The following is a 13,416-nucleotide window of genomic DNA, read 5'->3' on the forward strand; positions in this document are numbered from 1 at the left end:
AGTACAAACTCATACAACCCTAGAGTATTACGTTATATTCAGCGTACAATGTAGATAATGGCGTAAGTTTCACCAGTGTCAACAATACATATATATCAGGTACAGTATCATACCCACCAGGTTGTCAAAAAACATAAACTATATTCGAAAAAATTTCAAATGGAAAGGAAAAGGTACTTACTAGATGGGAAGTACAATATCTGAGGTAGCAGTCAATGTGAAAAAATCATATATTTGATGAGGTATACATAGAAAACAGAAGGAGGAAAGTATGAAAGAGAAAAAGAAGAAGTAGAAAAAAAAGGGTAGCGATAAAAAGAAAAGGAACTTTGGGAGGTTCCATTATGCAATGGGGTCTTCTTACCTTTGAAGAGATAAAGGAGTCAAAATCAGAGGAATATCGAAAGTGTGACCATACCACCTGAATATTATAACTGTGATATATAGTATATAACTATATAACTATTTGTTGTGTACTTGAGATTTAAAGTAAAGAAGAAATGGCTGCACATCGATGTAAGTCCAATTGCCGTTTAATGACATCAAAAGACACCAATACACAGTCTTGTAAACGCGTTTCACACAGTTCTGCTTAATCATTCCCAACTTCAGATTTAAAGAGCTATGAGAAAAAAGGTAGTTTTAAGCAGATTGTAGACAATGTACTGCTCCTATTTGTATCTCTGTGTCACTCATTTGAAATAGATTGTAATTCAGTGGGGAGAAGGCCTGAAAAGGCCGTAACACACGATATGAAGATCGGACAATTTTTTTGGTATATCGAACGTTCGGTTGATTTTCTAATCATTAGTATAGTGCTTTCAACGGACAATCCCGACTCTTCAGACAACAAAACCTAAAGGTGCAGGCTAGAAAAATGTTATTGTAAGTGAACACAACGTCTGATTTTCATTTAATTAGTACAGCTTTCGTCTGAAAAAAATCTTAAGAAGAAGACTACGCATGCACGGAAATGTAATAATACATTACAAGAGAATTCAACACATTACAGCACTCCAGAAGTTGTATTCTGTTGTACAAGAAACAGTTCTGGCATGGACAAAGTCCATCAACGCTAGCCATAAAAGCCTATGTAAATCATGTATTTTTCATGTCAGATGCAAGTATACCTGTCACACATACAGACTGTTCTTTATCAATGCATTCCTATGGAAAAATAGATGACAACAGATGATCATCTATTTTCATTAGTTTTCATCCAATTCCATCAACATCCGTTTTTTTTTGAACAGATGAAAGCCCTATTTTTCATCTGCTAAAAAATGGATTGGATGAAAAATGGATTTAAACTGACAAATGGTCAGTTTTTCATCTGTTTTTTTTGCATTGGTAGTGGATGTAAAAAAAACTGATGAAAAACTGATGAACTGAAATGATGAAAAAGGATGAACTGAACTGAAAAAAAACAGACGAACTAAACTGATGAAAAACGGATGAACTTAACTGATGACCTGAATGGTGTGAAAGGAATCTAAGGTATGCAAAAACAGCTTGAAACTGTTCAACATTAGATAGAAGAAGATCACCTGCAGGTCAAATGTACCTGTCAAAAATTCTGAATGATCTCAGAAACCTCTCAAACCGGTGGCATTGATAGAAGTCCAAAGCACATTTTCATAGGTATTAACGTATAACTAAAGGCAAAACATATATATATATTTTTATTTTGGATAGTGTGGAGCTAGATTAGAACACCTGTCAGTTTTTATTACTGTCTGTGCCCCCCGTTAGGGGGATAATCCCAAATTTTGGGTTGTCCCCACAAAATTAATAGAGGGGAAATCTTCCAATAGGGACAACTAGTTCTAGTGACCTGGGGGTCCCCAAAGAGTCCCCTTAATTTGCAGGGATTTCCTCTCATTTCCTGTTTGGCTATGGGGCAGGAAGTGAAGGTAAATCACCAAAAGGGGACACAAATTAAAAAACCCCCCAGGGGTTATAACCTTCCTTACTGTATCCAAAATGAAAGAAAAAAAGTATTGCCTATAGTTCTGCTTTAAACCTGCCCCTATGTCTGCTCAGCGCATAAGGATGAAAACTATGGAAAACAGGACAATGCTAACAAATAGGGTAACAATCGACCATTTTAAAAGGTCATGAAGAAAATATTTATTTTTTAACTTACAACAGACTCCTATATGATCTATTTTCTGTGTGTTCCAATATCCACATTGGCATTAACAAGCATACTGGCAAGCACTGTAGTGATGTCAGCTGTAATAAGGAGAATTCTGATGCCACGGCTCATGATTAATGGATGCAATTAAGAGAATGGAACTAAATGCTATTTATGGAGAAAATTGTAATATTTCAAACAAAAGAAGAGAATAAAAGATAGAAGGGTGTACTGAGAAAATATTTTCAGGATTTGGTTGTGTCCTTTACTACATTCCCACACTAAGGATTAGGGATGAGTGCATCTGGGTTTGGTTGATGAGGTTTTGGCGAATCCTATTTTAAATTCACAAAACCCGAACCTAGCAGTAAATCCTTATAAAGTTTAAGGAAGCAAAATCTTATTAGTAAGTTCCGGTAATGTTTTTTATGGATAATAGGCAAAATACTATAAATACAAAGGGCATAGGATGCCAGTGAGCACAAGTATCAATGCAACCCCCCCCCCAAAAAAAAAACATTTGACATTGACATTATACATTGGCAGCAAATATGGCTGTGGAACTGATATTCTTTCTTTTACAAATAGCCTGATTTACATGCAGCAGCAGCACTCCAAACTGATTTATTTCAATGGGATATAGTCAGGGCAGGACTTAGGGTGGTGGGGGCCCCTGGGCTTGAGTCACTTTCGGGCCCTACCTTCCCTTCTATAAATTACCGTATTTATCGGCATATAACACGCACGGAGGAAATTTTAAAGAAAAAACTTTTAGGAGGGAAGTTTAACCACTTAAGGACCGCCGCCTGTACATATACGTCGGCACAATGGCATGGACAGGCACATCAACGTACCTGTACGTACCTGCCTTCCAGTGGATGGGGGGTCTGATCGAACCCCCCTGTGTGGCGGCGGCGGTCCGTTTCACTTCAGGAGCGATCCGTGATGAGGGGGCGGCCATTGATTTCTAGCCACCCTCTCGCGATCACTTCTGGCGAATGAGAAGCTTCCCCTGCCTGTGAACTGTAGTGAGGAGTGAAATCAAAAATTTGCAGCCTTAGAAAACCTGAAAGCGGTGGTTGATTTTTGGGGTGCGTTACATGCCTGGGCTCTCTTTTTTTTGTCATTATTCAATCACTTGGGACAAAAAAAATATTCAATGGGCTCAGCATGCTTCTCTGCAAATAGCTTGGGGTGTGTACTTTCCAAAATGGGGTCATTTGGGGGGGTTTTGTGCCATCTTGGCATTTTATGGCCTTCAAAACTGTGATAGGTAGTGAGGAGGGAAATCAAAAATTTGCACCCTTAGAAATCCTGAAGGCGGTGATTGGTTTTCGGGGTCCCGTACGCGGCTAGGCTCCCAAAAATTCCCATACATGTGGTATCTCCATACTCGGGAGAAGCAGCATAATGTATTTTGGGGTGAAATTCCACATATAACCATGGCATGTGTGAGCAATATATCATTTATGGGGTCATTTGGGGGGGGGGGGGTTTGTACTGCCCTGCCATTTTAGCACCTCAAGAAATGAGATTGGCGGTCATAAATTAAAGAGTAACAAATAGTGTAGCGCTGAATATGTGTAAAAGAACCGTACATGAATAAATTATGTGGTTACAAAAAACAAAATGTGAATATACTGAAAATACAACATAAAAACTGTGGATACTAAAAAGTGTTAATAACTAAATAGTGAGTCCCAGTGGGAAAAGTCCACATATATTAAGTAGTGCACAAATGTTGTGGTAGATATTCCTCACAAGGAAATCAGGGAGTCCACAGGTCAGGTGAAACCAAGGATAACAACTTGTCTGAAGTAATTTCAAAGAATAGGTAAAATACTCTTACCAGAGAAGATGGACTCATCTGTCATACGACGGTTGAGTCAACAGTGCTTGGGGTCCAAACATGGAACCAATAGTGGATTGATGGTAGTCCAAATGGATACTGGGGAGGCTTCCGATGTTATAAGACTATGGTGAACGTCTCTCGAAGCGTCTCTCAAAGTGTCAGGATCGGATGAGTCGCATTTGGGGTACCGGCCCCAAATGTGGAAGGAGGTCCACAAAAAATATAAAGGAAAAAGAAAGCTCCAAATGGTGCAGGTCAGAGGATAACCATTGGATTTTATTTAAAAAAGGTCATAAAAATAAACAGAATTATGAAATGTGATCACAGAAAATAAATGTTAAAAGGAAGAAAAAGCAATGTGGGGTGCCAAATGCAACTCATCCGATCCTGACACTTTGAGAGACGCTTCGAGAGACGTTCACCATAGTCTTATAACATCGGAAGCCTCCCCAGTATCCATTTGGACTACCATCAATCCACTAATGGTTCCATGTTTGGACCCCAAGCGCTGTTGACTCAACCGTCTTATGACAGATGAGTCCATCTTCTCTGGTAAGAGTATTTTACCTATTCTTTGAAATTACTTCAGACAAGTCGTTATCCTTGGTTTCACCTGACCTGTGGACTCCCTGATTTCCTTGTGAGGAATATCTACCACAACATTTGTGCACTACTTAATATATGTGGACTTTTCCCACTGGGACTCACTATTTAGTTATTAACACTTTTTAGTATCCACAGTTTTTATGTTGTATTTTCAGTATATTCACATTTTGTTTTTTGTAACCACATAATTTATTCATGTACGGTTCTTTTACACATATCCAGCGCTACACTATTTGTTACTCTATATTCACTGAACTTTGCTTGTTTGAAGTGTTGGCAGCTGTTTTGAAGTTTTCAGTATTTGTTTGTTATAGCGCAGTGTTTTCCCTTTTAAATACAGTCATAAATTAAAAGCTGTGTAAATTCCAGAAAATGTACTCTAGTTTGTAGACGCTATAACTTTTGCACAAACCAATAAATATACGCTTATTGACATATTTTTACTAAAGACGTGTGGCTGAATACATTTTGGCCTAAATGTATGACTAAAATTGAGTTTATTCGATTTTTCTTATAACAAAAAGTAGAAACTATATTTTTTTCCTAAATTTCCTGTCTTTTTCCGTTTATATTGCAAAAAATAGAAATTGCAGAGGCCATCAAATACCATCAAAAGAAAGCTCTATTTGTGGGAAAAAAAGGACGCAAATTTTGTTTGGGTACAACATTGCATGACCGCGCAATTACCAGTTAAAGCAGTGCAGTGCGAAATTGTAAAAAGACCTCTGATCCTTAGGCTGACAATTGGTCCGGGGCTGAAGTGGTGAAGGAAAAAACTTACATTTAAATGCCTATCAATGCTGCCTTATCAGTGTCCATCTCAGCCTTGCCCATCCATCTGCAACCTTGTCAGTGTCATTTGCAGCCTTGTCAGTGTAGCCTTGTCATTTGCAGCCTTGTCATTTGCAGCCTTGTCATTTGCAGCCTTGTCAGTGTAGCCTTGTCATTTGCAGCCTTGTCATTGCAGTCTTGAAGTTTAAAAATGGCGCTGCCTAGATACAGAGTCTTGTGTATCTCGGCGGGTCCTCTCGGCGGCTCTTGGGTCCTCTCAGTGGCTCTTGGGTCCTCTCGGCGGCTCTCGGGTCCTCTCACAGTCTTGAGCCGAGAGTAGCCGAGTGTAGTCAGCTCGGCTCACAGTCACGCCTAGTCTCTGTGTTATATCCATCATAGGGCGGGACTGGGCATGACTGTGAGCGGAGCCGAGCTGAGTACACTCGGCTATGTATCTCAGCAGGGCCCCCTATTGGGCGGGGCCCATGGGCTTGAGCCCAGTCAAGCCCAATGGTAAGTCCAGCCCTGAATGTAGTAACTAAAATAACAAAGGAGAAAAATGAAATGTGGTTCTCTTTAATATTCCAATAAAGCCTTTTATCCAAGCATACAGCCTGGGTGGCGAGAAAAGGGAGAGCAGCGCATCTGTGCCTCACCTTCTTCCTGTAGTAGACTAGACCACATGTCTTTCAACATGGAAGGAGGAAACTTAGCAAGGGGGAGTAACAAAGCCCCCCGCCCCAAAGTGCTCTTTTCCCAATGTTGATTTATAAGGGCCCCTTCCCCACCTTTGGTGCCCCAAAAAAAGAGGATGGGAATAATATGGGGGGAAATATAATGGTATGTCTGAGGAACCCCAAACCGAGTGAGGGACATGAGGTTTAGTGAAAGCAGTGACCATTTTTTTTTCTAAACTATGCAAGTCAGAGACAATACAATCAGATTTATCTATCGATTTGTAGCAGCCAGGCATAGAACAGACACGTTGTGGGTTATTTACTAAAGGCAAATCCACTTTTCACTAGATCCGAAGGACACATGCAAGGAAAATATTTTTTTTTAGCTTGCACATGATTGGATAATAAAATCAGCAGAGCTTCCCCTCATTTCAGATCTACCCCTCAGATTTACAGCTTATGCACTTTCCGTGCAATTTCAAGTGCACTTTGCACTTGTAGCGCAAAGTGGATTTGCCTTTTGTAAATAACCCCCATTATCTCTAATCTCCACTAAATTAACTAGGTTAACCACTTCCAGACCGCCCACTGCACATATACTGCGGCAGGGCGGAAGTCCATAAATCTATCCCATAGATTGTAGATGCTATAACTTTTGTGCAAACCAATCCATATACTCTTATTGCAATTTTTTTTACCAAAAATATGTAGAAGAATACATATTGGCCTAAACTGATGAATACATTTGTGTTTTTATATGTTTTTTTAATATGTATTATAGCAGAAAGTAAAAAATATATTTTTTTTTAAATTGTCAGTATTTTTTGTTTATAACGCAAACAATAAAAACTGCAGAGGTGATCAAATACCACCAAAAGAAAACTCTATTTGTAGGAAAAAAAGAACATCAATTTTGTTTGGGTACATTGTTGCACGACCACACAATTGTCAGTTAAAGCGATGCAGTGCCATATTGCAAAAAATGGCTTGGTCATTAAGGGGGTAAATCCTTTCAGGGCTGAAGTGGTTAAGAAGACAATTTGAATAAACAAAACTGCTTATCTTGATACACAGGGATACGTTTGATCCCATAGACCTAGGGAGTGCCAGTGAGCTTAAAGCGGGAGTTCCGACGAAATTTATTTATTTTTTTAAAGTCAGCAGCTACAAATACTGCATCTACTGACTTTTAAAATAAGGACAGCGCTCCCGTGATGTCAGCACCCGAAGTTGCCGCCGCCATCTTCAGTATGGGAATCAGGAAGTGACTTCCCGGTTCCCTAATGCGCATGCGCGAGTCGGATGGTCCCTGCTGTCTCTGGGACCCATATGTTTCCCAGCAGACAGTGGGGGAGGGGGGAACAGAAAGTGGCATAATAGCCGCAGAATCTACAGCTATCTATGCCCGGAAGTGGGTGAAGATACCTGTATTATACAGGTATCTGCACCCCCCCCCCCCCGAAAGGTGCCAATTGTGGCACCGGAGGGGGGGAGGGTTCCGATGAGAGGAGGTTCCACTTTAGGGTGGAACTCCGCTTTAATATGGAATATGTATAAGAAAGGCTCCCTAGAGGCTATTTTCATACTAGCACATGGAGGCCCTTATATTTGATCCCACTACATCCTGTTTGCTATATCTAGTTGTCTCAGTTTTGAATGTCCAAGTGGTGTTTCCATGTGCTCAGTATATAGGTTGCCTATTCTGCTACCTCCTAGGGTATACTCTAAACTCTTGCTCATTTTGCCTTGTATGGCAACGTATGCTGTTTTTTGTGTTTCTTTTTATGCTGAACTGGTTATCTTCTGTATATATTTCTTTGGTATGCTAAAATACAATAAAAACTGGTTAAACATAAATCCTTCTTAGCTAGATTTTACACAGCTTGTCAATGATCCCAGTTGTAAATAGCTAATTGAATGCAGAATGTCTTTTAATCCAGGGTCTGTAAAATAACTGCCTGGTATATAATTCCATAATACATGTCTGTTAGACTGGGGTTAATGACCTATATAAACCTACAGATGAGCTGCCTAGAGTTATATTTAATACCATTTCCATAATTAAGGCTATGACTGCACTAAGCTAGTAACAAGCTTTTAGATATATAAGAAAATACCAGTCAGTTAAGAACAAATATGGCTGTGCTGTCATGTACAGAAGGCTAAGTGGTGACATTAAATGCCCTAAAGGATATATACATCCAGTGTATATCATCATGTTTAGTCTCTTTCAAATGGTAATTTCATTCAATTCGATTATAGCAGGTTGGCCATTGAATTGTAAAATTATATCATCTAGAAAAATGTATATAGTAGCATTAAAGGAGGCCCACTGAAGTTTAATAAAATAATGAAACTAGAAGAAATAAGTGTAAAATTTACTACAGTGTAAAATTGGCTAGCAGCAGGATAATTTTAATCAGAAAAAAATGATATATGCATAACTTTATTTTATCCATGGGGATAGGAGAGTGTATTAAATGTGGGTGATTAATGTGATGTAGTTTAGATGCACACTGTTTTAGCACTTCTGTACTTTTCTTTCAAATTACGTCTGACCTGCTATGAACAAAAGGCATCTCCAAGAACAGCATGATCAGCAACAAGTGATGCTGCTTTCAGCACCTTAAACTTAAAAAAAACTTCTATCAACATATAATAAAAATCAAGAACCCTGCCCCCCCCCCAAAAAATCCTTGAAACGCAAGCCTACTTTTCTAAGTGGAACCTTGCAAAGAAAACGAAAACTGTAACTTGACCTGAAAAAGGCTTTATCACCATACAATAAAACCAACATATTAACGCATTAATGAATTTATACTATTCATTTGTTTTTTTATTCTATTTTACAGGCATTTTCAGGATTTTACTATACGGCAAATGCTTTAAATCTTACTGGACATTTCTCATTAGAGGAATTTAACTCAAGTATGTCATCTTTCTGTTCTCAAGATTGGAGCAAGGTCTGTATTTTTCTCTTGGATCACAGCACGATCTGACTAATGATGCCATGTTGTGAATGATAAAAATTTGTTTTGTTTTTTTGCTTTGTGCATTGCCATAGGGGTTAATTTACTAAAGGAGTAGTGTTTCCTAGGATTTTCTAATTAGAAGAAGTGGAGAATGACATCAGGTTATCCACCTTGTCCAATCAGAGAATGCTATGCATTCATTGAGAAAATGCAAAGAATTCTCTGAATGTTGCCTGGGCCACCATGACCGCCTGTGCTCACAAAGCAGCAGGGCAGCCTCTTGGCACAGGACACAGAAACTAGCGGAGATCATTGTAGTAGCACTAGAGTGTCTAGCACAGGGATTTCCAACTTCCAAGGGGAAATCACAGATATGGTATATGCATAGTTAAACGGGTCCAGCGTGGGTGTAAAAACATCCATACCGGAAATTCTTCTGTAATGAAATCTGAATTATAGCAAAATGAGGAGCTCAGAAGATGCTGATAATGAATAACATATATTTTTTTACAGCTTCCACAACTGCTTCTAAAGTTTGATGAAAAATATGCAAGGTCCTACTGCTTTTCAGCTAATTATATTTACTATCTACTGGTTCACGGATATAAATTTGACAGCGAGTCTTGGCCACAGATTCAGTTTCAGAAAGAGGTAAATTTACAAATGACTTCATACTGAAATTGCTTAAAAGTGAACTATGGACAAACATGATTTTTTTGTAATTTACACAGTAAAATACGTGAACTTTAATGATGTGTGCCCCATACTTGGAGTCTGAAGCATTTGTTACATATATCTTACTGTAATAGCAAACTCCCCATCTATTCATAAATCTATGCTTTGTTTTGCTGAGAATTCACTTTGAAAAAACACCCCCTAGCATTTCTGGCAGTGGCCATTTTGGCAGTGGCCATTTTGAGTAAGAGCAGATGATTCACGTGGTATTTACTTCCTGGAATCCCCATGCCCTTAGCTCAGGTATGCATGCAGGAGGTTGTGCTTAGCTGAGAAAAGCCATCCTCACCTCCTGAAGACTACTATGATGTATGGCATAATTTGCCTAGGCATAGACAGCAGGAAGTAACTGAAGAAATTAAAAAAAGTTTAAAACAAGTAATTATAATATACATTTCTATCTATTTGGTGGGAAGTCCTAAGGGTGACCACTATACCATACAAACACCACCAGGTTTACCCCTGGTTGGTTGTGATAATCTATACTTCATCTTAATACTCTCATTCAACTCTATTTTAGCAGGTCTTGGTGTACCCTCTGTGGCCGCACGGCTTACCCTGTGCCCTCTGCGGCTTTCCAGTGGCTCTGAGCTGGCATTTTTTGGGAGTTTCTGTCTGGTGAATCATCAAATGAATGCCCTGAGGAAGCCCTTAAGGGAGAAACATGTCGGGTTAAAAATATTGTATCATTCCCTAACTTAAACATGTCTCCCATGATGTCATAAAATGATTATCTGATAACTTTTATGTTAAACAAATTTTAATATGTATAAATAAAATTTGTTAAATTTTAAAGACAACTTCTTCATGGATATTGTCTCTGGCACTGTTAAAAATCCCACTAAACAATGCTCCTGTACATATATCCTATCTATTTACAAATTCTAGCAGCATAAGGATTAAAAATAGGCAATGTTGATCGAGAGAGTGAAGCTCTACTTTAAAGAGCAATCACATACCATACAGATCTTTTTTTTTTTTTATGTGAGCAAGACTATATGTCTCACTAAGGCCCCTTTCAAACGTGCAGACCGTATGCCCGTATTTCATCCATCCGTTTTCGGAAAAGATATACGTACATACATACATCCCTATGGGATAGCGGGTGTCAGCGGATGAACATCCGCTGACACCCGATATCATCAGTCTCCGCTATGGTCCGATTCTGCAGACAGAGGAAAATCCTATTTTTCTATCTTTCTGCAGAGCGGATCGGATGAACACGGACAGACAGTGGAGATCTGACAGGGTGGTCCCTTCACAGTGTGCAGGGACCACCCTGTCATCTGCCGGCTCAGTAGGGATAAACAGAACGATCCTCGCTGAGCAAGTGGATGTTCACGGGGTGGATCATTACGGATCCGTCCCGTGTGAAAGGGGCCTTTACAGATGTTGGAAATTTTGACCTGAGAGTTCCAGACAGGGGTTATATCCCTTTCTTACTTTATACCAAAAGAAGATAAAATAATATTTTTAGTTTTACTTTAAAACATAGTTGATTTAGTTAAACTATATTTTCATTTTATGTTTTTAAAATAAATGATACATCTTTTTGTTTAACAGGTTGGGAACAGCAGCATTGCCTGGTCCTTGGGTTACATGCTGAACCTCACCAATATGATCCCTGCAGAGAGACCCTTGATTCTTCTCCCATTGAGGCCCACCGTCTTTGCTGGACTTCTTTTCCTGTTTGCAGCAATATCTTTACTTTGTCTGATATTTCTTGTGGTACTGCTAATCCGGGCATGCTGAGGATACTAGCAATGTTTTCTCCAAGGACTATAAGAACAGGAGTTTGTTCAGTTATTACCCATGGACATTTTGACAATCATTTGTCTTGGAAAGATGTTCAATATTAATAGTCATGTTATCAATGTACTGTGTCAAAAGATGGCATGTTATGGCTAGGTTTCATTGTATGGACACCTCAGGGATTGTTTTATGGACAATAACAGAGACTTGGGAACCTTTGTGTATGATGACTAAAACTCCATGAAAATGTGCAATTTTATTTAAAACAAGGGAGGGGCTGATTTGCTAAAACTGGGGAGTGCAAAATCTGGTTGCATAGAAAACAATTAGCTTATAGTTTTTGTTTTTGTAAAAGCTTAAAGTGGTGTTCCACAGAAAAAAAAAAATCATTAAAATTCCTAAAAAAACAAATAAAAAACATTTGGATTTTTTTTTAACTCACCTCTAAATGCCTGTTGCTAGGGGGTTCCTCGTAGTCTGCCTCCTCCAGTGCCTGGGCTGGTGACATCAATTTCCCATCGGGGCTGGAAGGGCTCAGCTCTGCCTCCTCCCTCCTGTCAGTCATCTGGGACACGTAACAGGTCCCAGATGACTGCACGGCCAATCACGGCGCGCGGCACCGCTCGCGCATGCACATTGGGTGCCCGGATGTGAAGCCGCAGTCAGGTGCCCACAGTTAGTATGCCGGCACTGCCAAGCGGAGGGGGGAATGAGCGGGGCTTCGTACCCCCGCATCAGTGGACCCTGGGACAGGTAAGTGTCCGATTATTAAAAGTCAGCATCTGCAGTATTTGTAGCTGCTGACTTTTTTTTTTTTTTTTAAGGGGAACACCTCTCTAATTGAATAAGCTAAAGTTAGAAGCTGATTGGCTACCATGCACACCTGCACCAGATTTTGCACTCTCTAGTTTTTAGTAAATCAATCTGTAAAGCTGAGTACACACTATGAGAAAATCAGAAGGAAAATTCTGTACAATTTATCAATTTTCATATAGTGTTTACACAAATTTTGACATCAGATTCAGACTTTCCAAATGACAATTTCCAAAGGGACAAACTTTTCTCATACGTGAACTGAACAAAAGATTTTTGTTTAATGTGTACTGTTTTCGTATGAGAAAAATCAGATACGAAAGATTGCGCACGATCAGAAAGATTCAACAACAACAACAACAAAAAAGCCTTTGTCATACGAGAATTTTCATACATTATTTCCATCCTTGATTCCAACTTGCTGTGAAACATCGAGTAAAACAAGACTATTATTTTCTCAATTTTCTTATAGTGTGTACACAACCTAAGTAAGGTGGTTTCTAAGGTCAGCTGATCAGTTTTATTATACTGTAATGCGTATAATTATATTGTTTATTACAGATCAAATGTAATAAAGACTATTCTTTTGTTTTCTTTACAATGTCAAGTAAATTTTTTGTGGCATATTTAGCTTGTTACTACAATCTTCTGTCTAAACATTTTTTAAGAGCAACATAAAGTGAAAACAATGAAGGTATGCAAAACTGTGTGGTGGTTAGGCTTATTTACCAGGTATGAGTTTTTAACTAGTATTTTCTTATAAAGGTTTGTTGACTTTGGGACCAGTTGCACTATATTCTCCCACTTTGCACTTTTTTTTAATATCCTTTCAAAATATTTTTCAGGATAACTTCTTAAAGTAGCTTTCAGGGTTAAAAAAAAAAAATCTATAAAGTGCACCAACATCTCAGAGAAATTATTTAAATGGCGCATTTGGCACTTTGTTGTTGGGAATTCTTTTTGAAGTCACAGGAATGCTTCCGATATCCTTTCTGGGTTTTACAACAGGGATTTTGGGTGAGGAGTATTGACACTGATACACCACTAGATATCAACCTTTTCTGCTTTTTGTAAATAGTCTTTATTAAAATTTTTAGTGTA

The 13,416-nt window shown here is 38.8% G+C and overlaps 1 protein-coding gene across 2 annotated transcripts in view; it reads left to right on the top strand.

The window, feature by feature from the left end:
- Window positions 1-12,916, top strand: part of ENTPD3 (ectonucleoside triphosphate diphosphohydrolase 3) — a 65,098-nt gene extending 52,182 nt beyond the window's left edge. For both annotated transcript variants that reach the window (XM_077491498.1, XM_077491499.1), the window contains 3 exons: window positions 8,896-9,006; window positions 9,529-9,666; window positions 11,314-12,916. In XM_077491498.1, the coding sequence (XP_077347624.1) occupies window positions 8,896-9,006; window positions 9,529-9,666; window positions 11,314-11,502 (438 nt within the window). In that variant the 3' untranslated portion in view covers window positions 11,503-12,916. The remainder of the gene's footprint in view (window positions 1-8,895; window positions 9,007-9,528; window positions 9,667-11,313) is intronic.
- The last annotated feature ends 500 nt before the right edge of the window (window positions 12,917-13,416 follow it).

Source organism: Lithobates pipiens, unplaced genomic scaffold (assembly GCF_037356315.1).
Source record: "Lithobates pipiens isolate NorthernLeopardFrog02 unplaced genomic scaffold, aLitPip1_a1.2 Scaffold_19, whole genome shotgun sequence".
In the NCBI taxonomy this organism is placed as follows: Eukaryota; Metazoa; Chordata; class Amphibia; order Anura; family Ranidae; genus Lithobates; species Lithobates pipiens.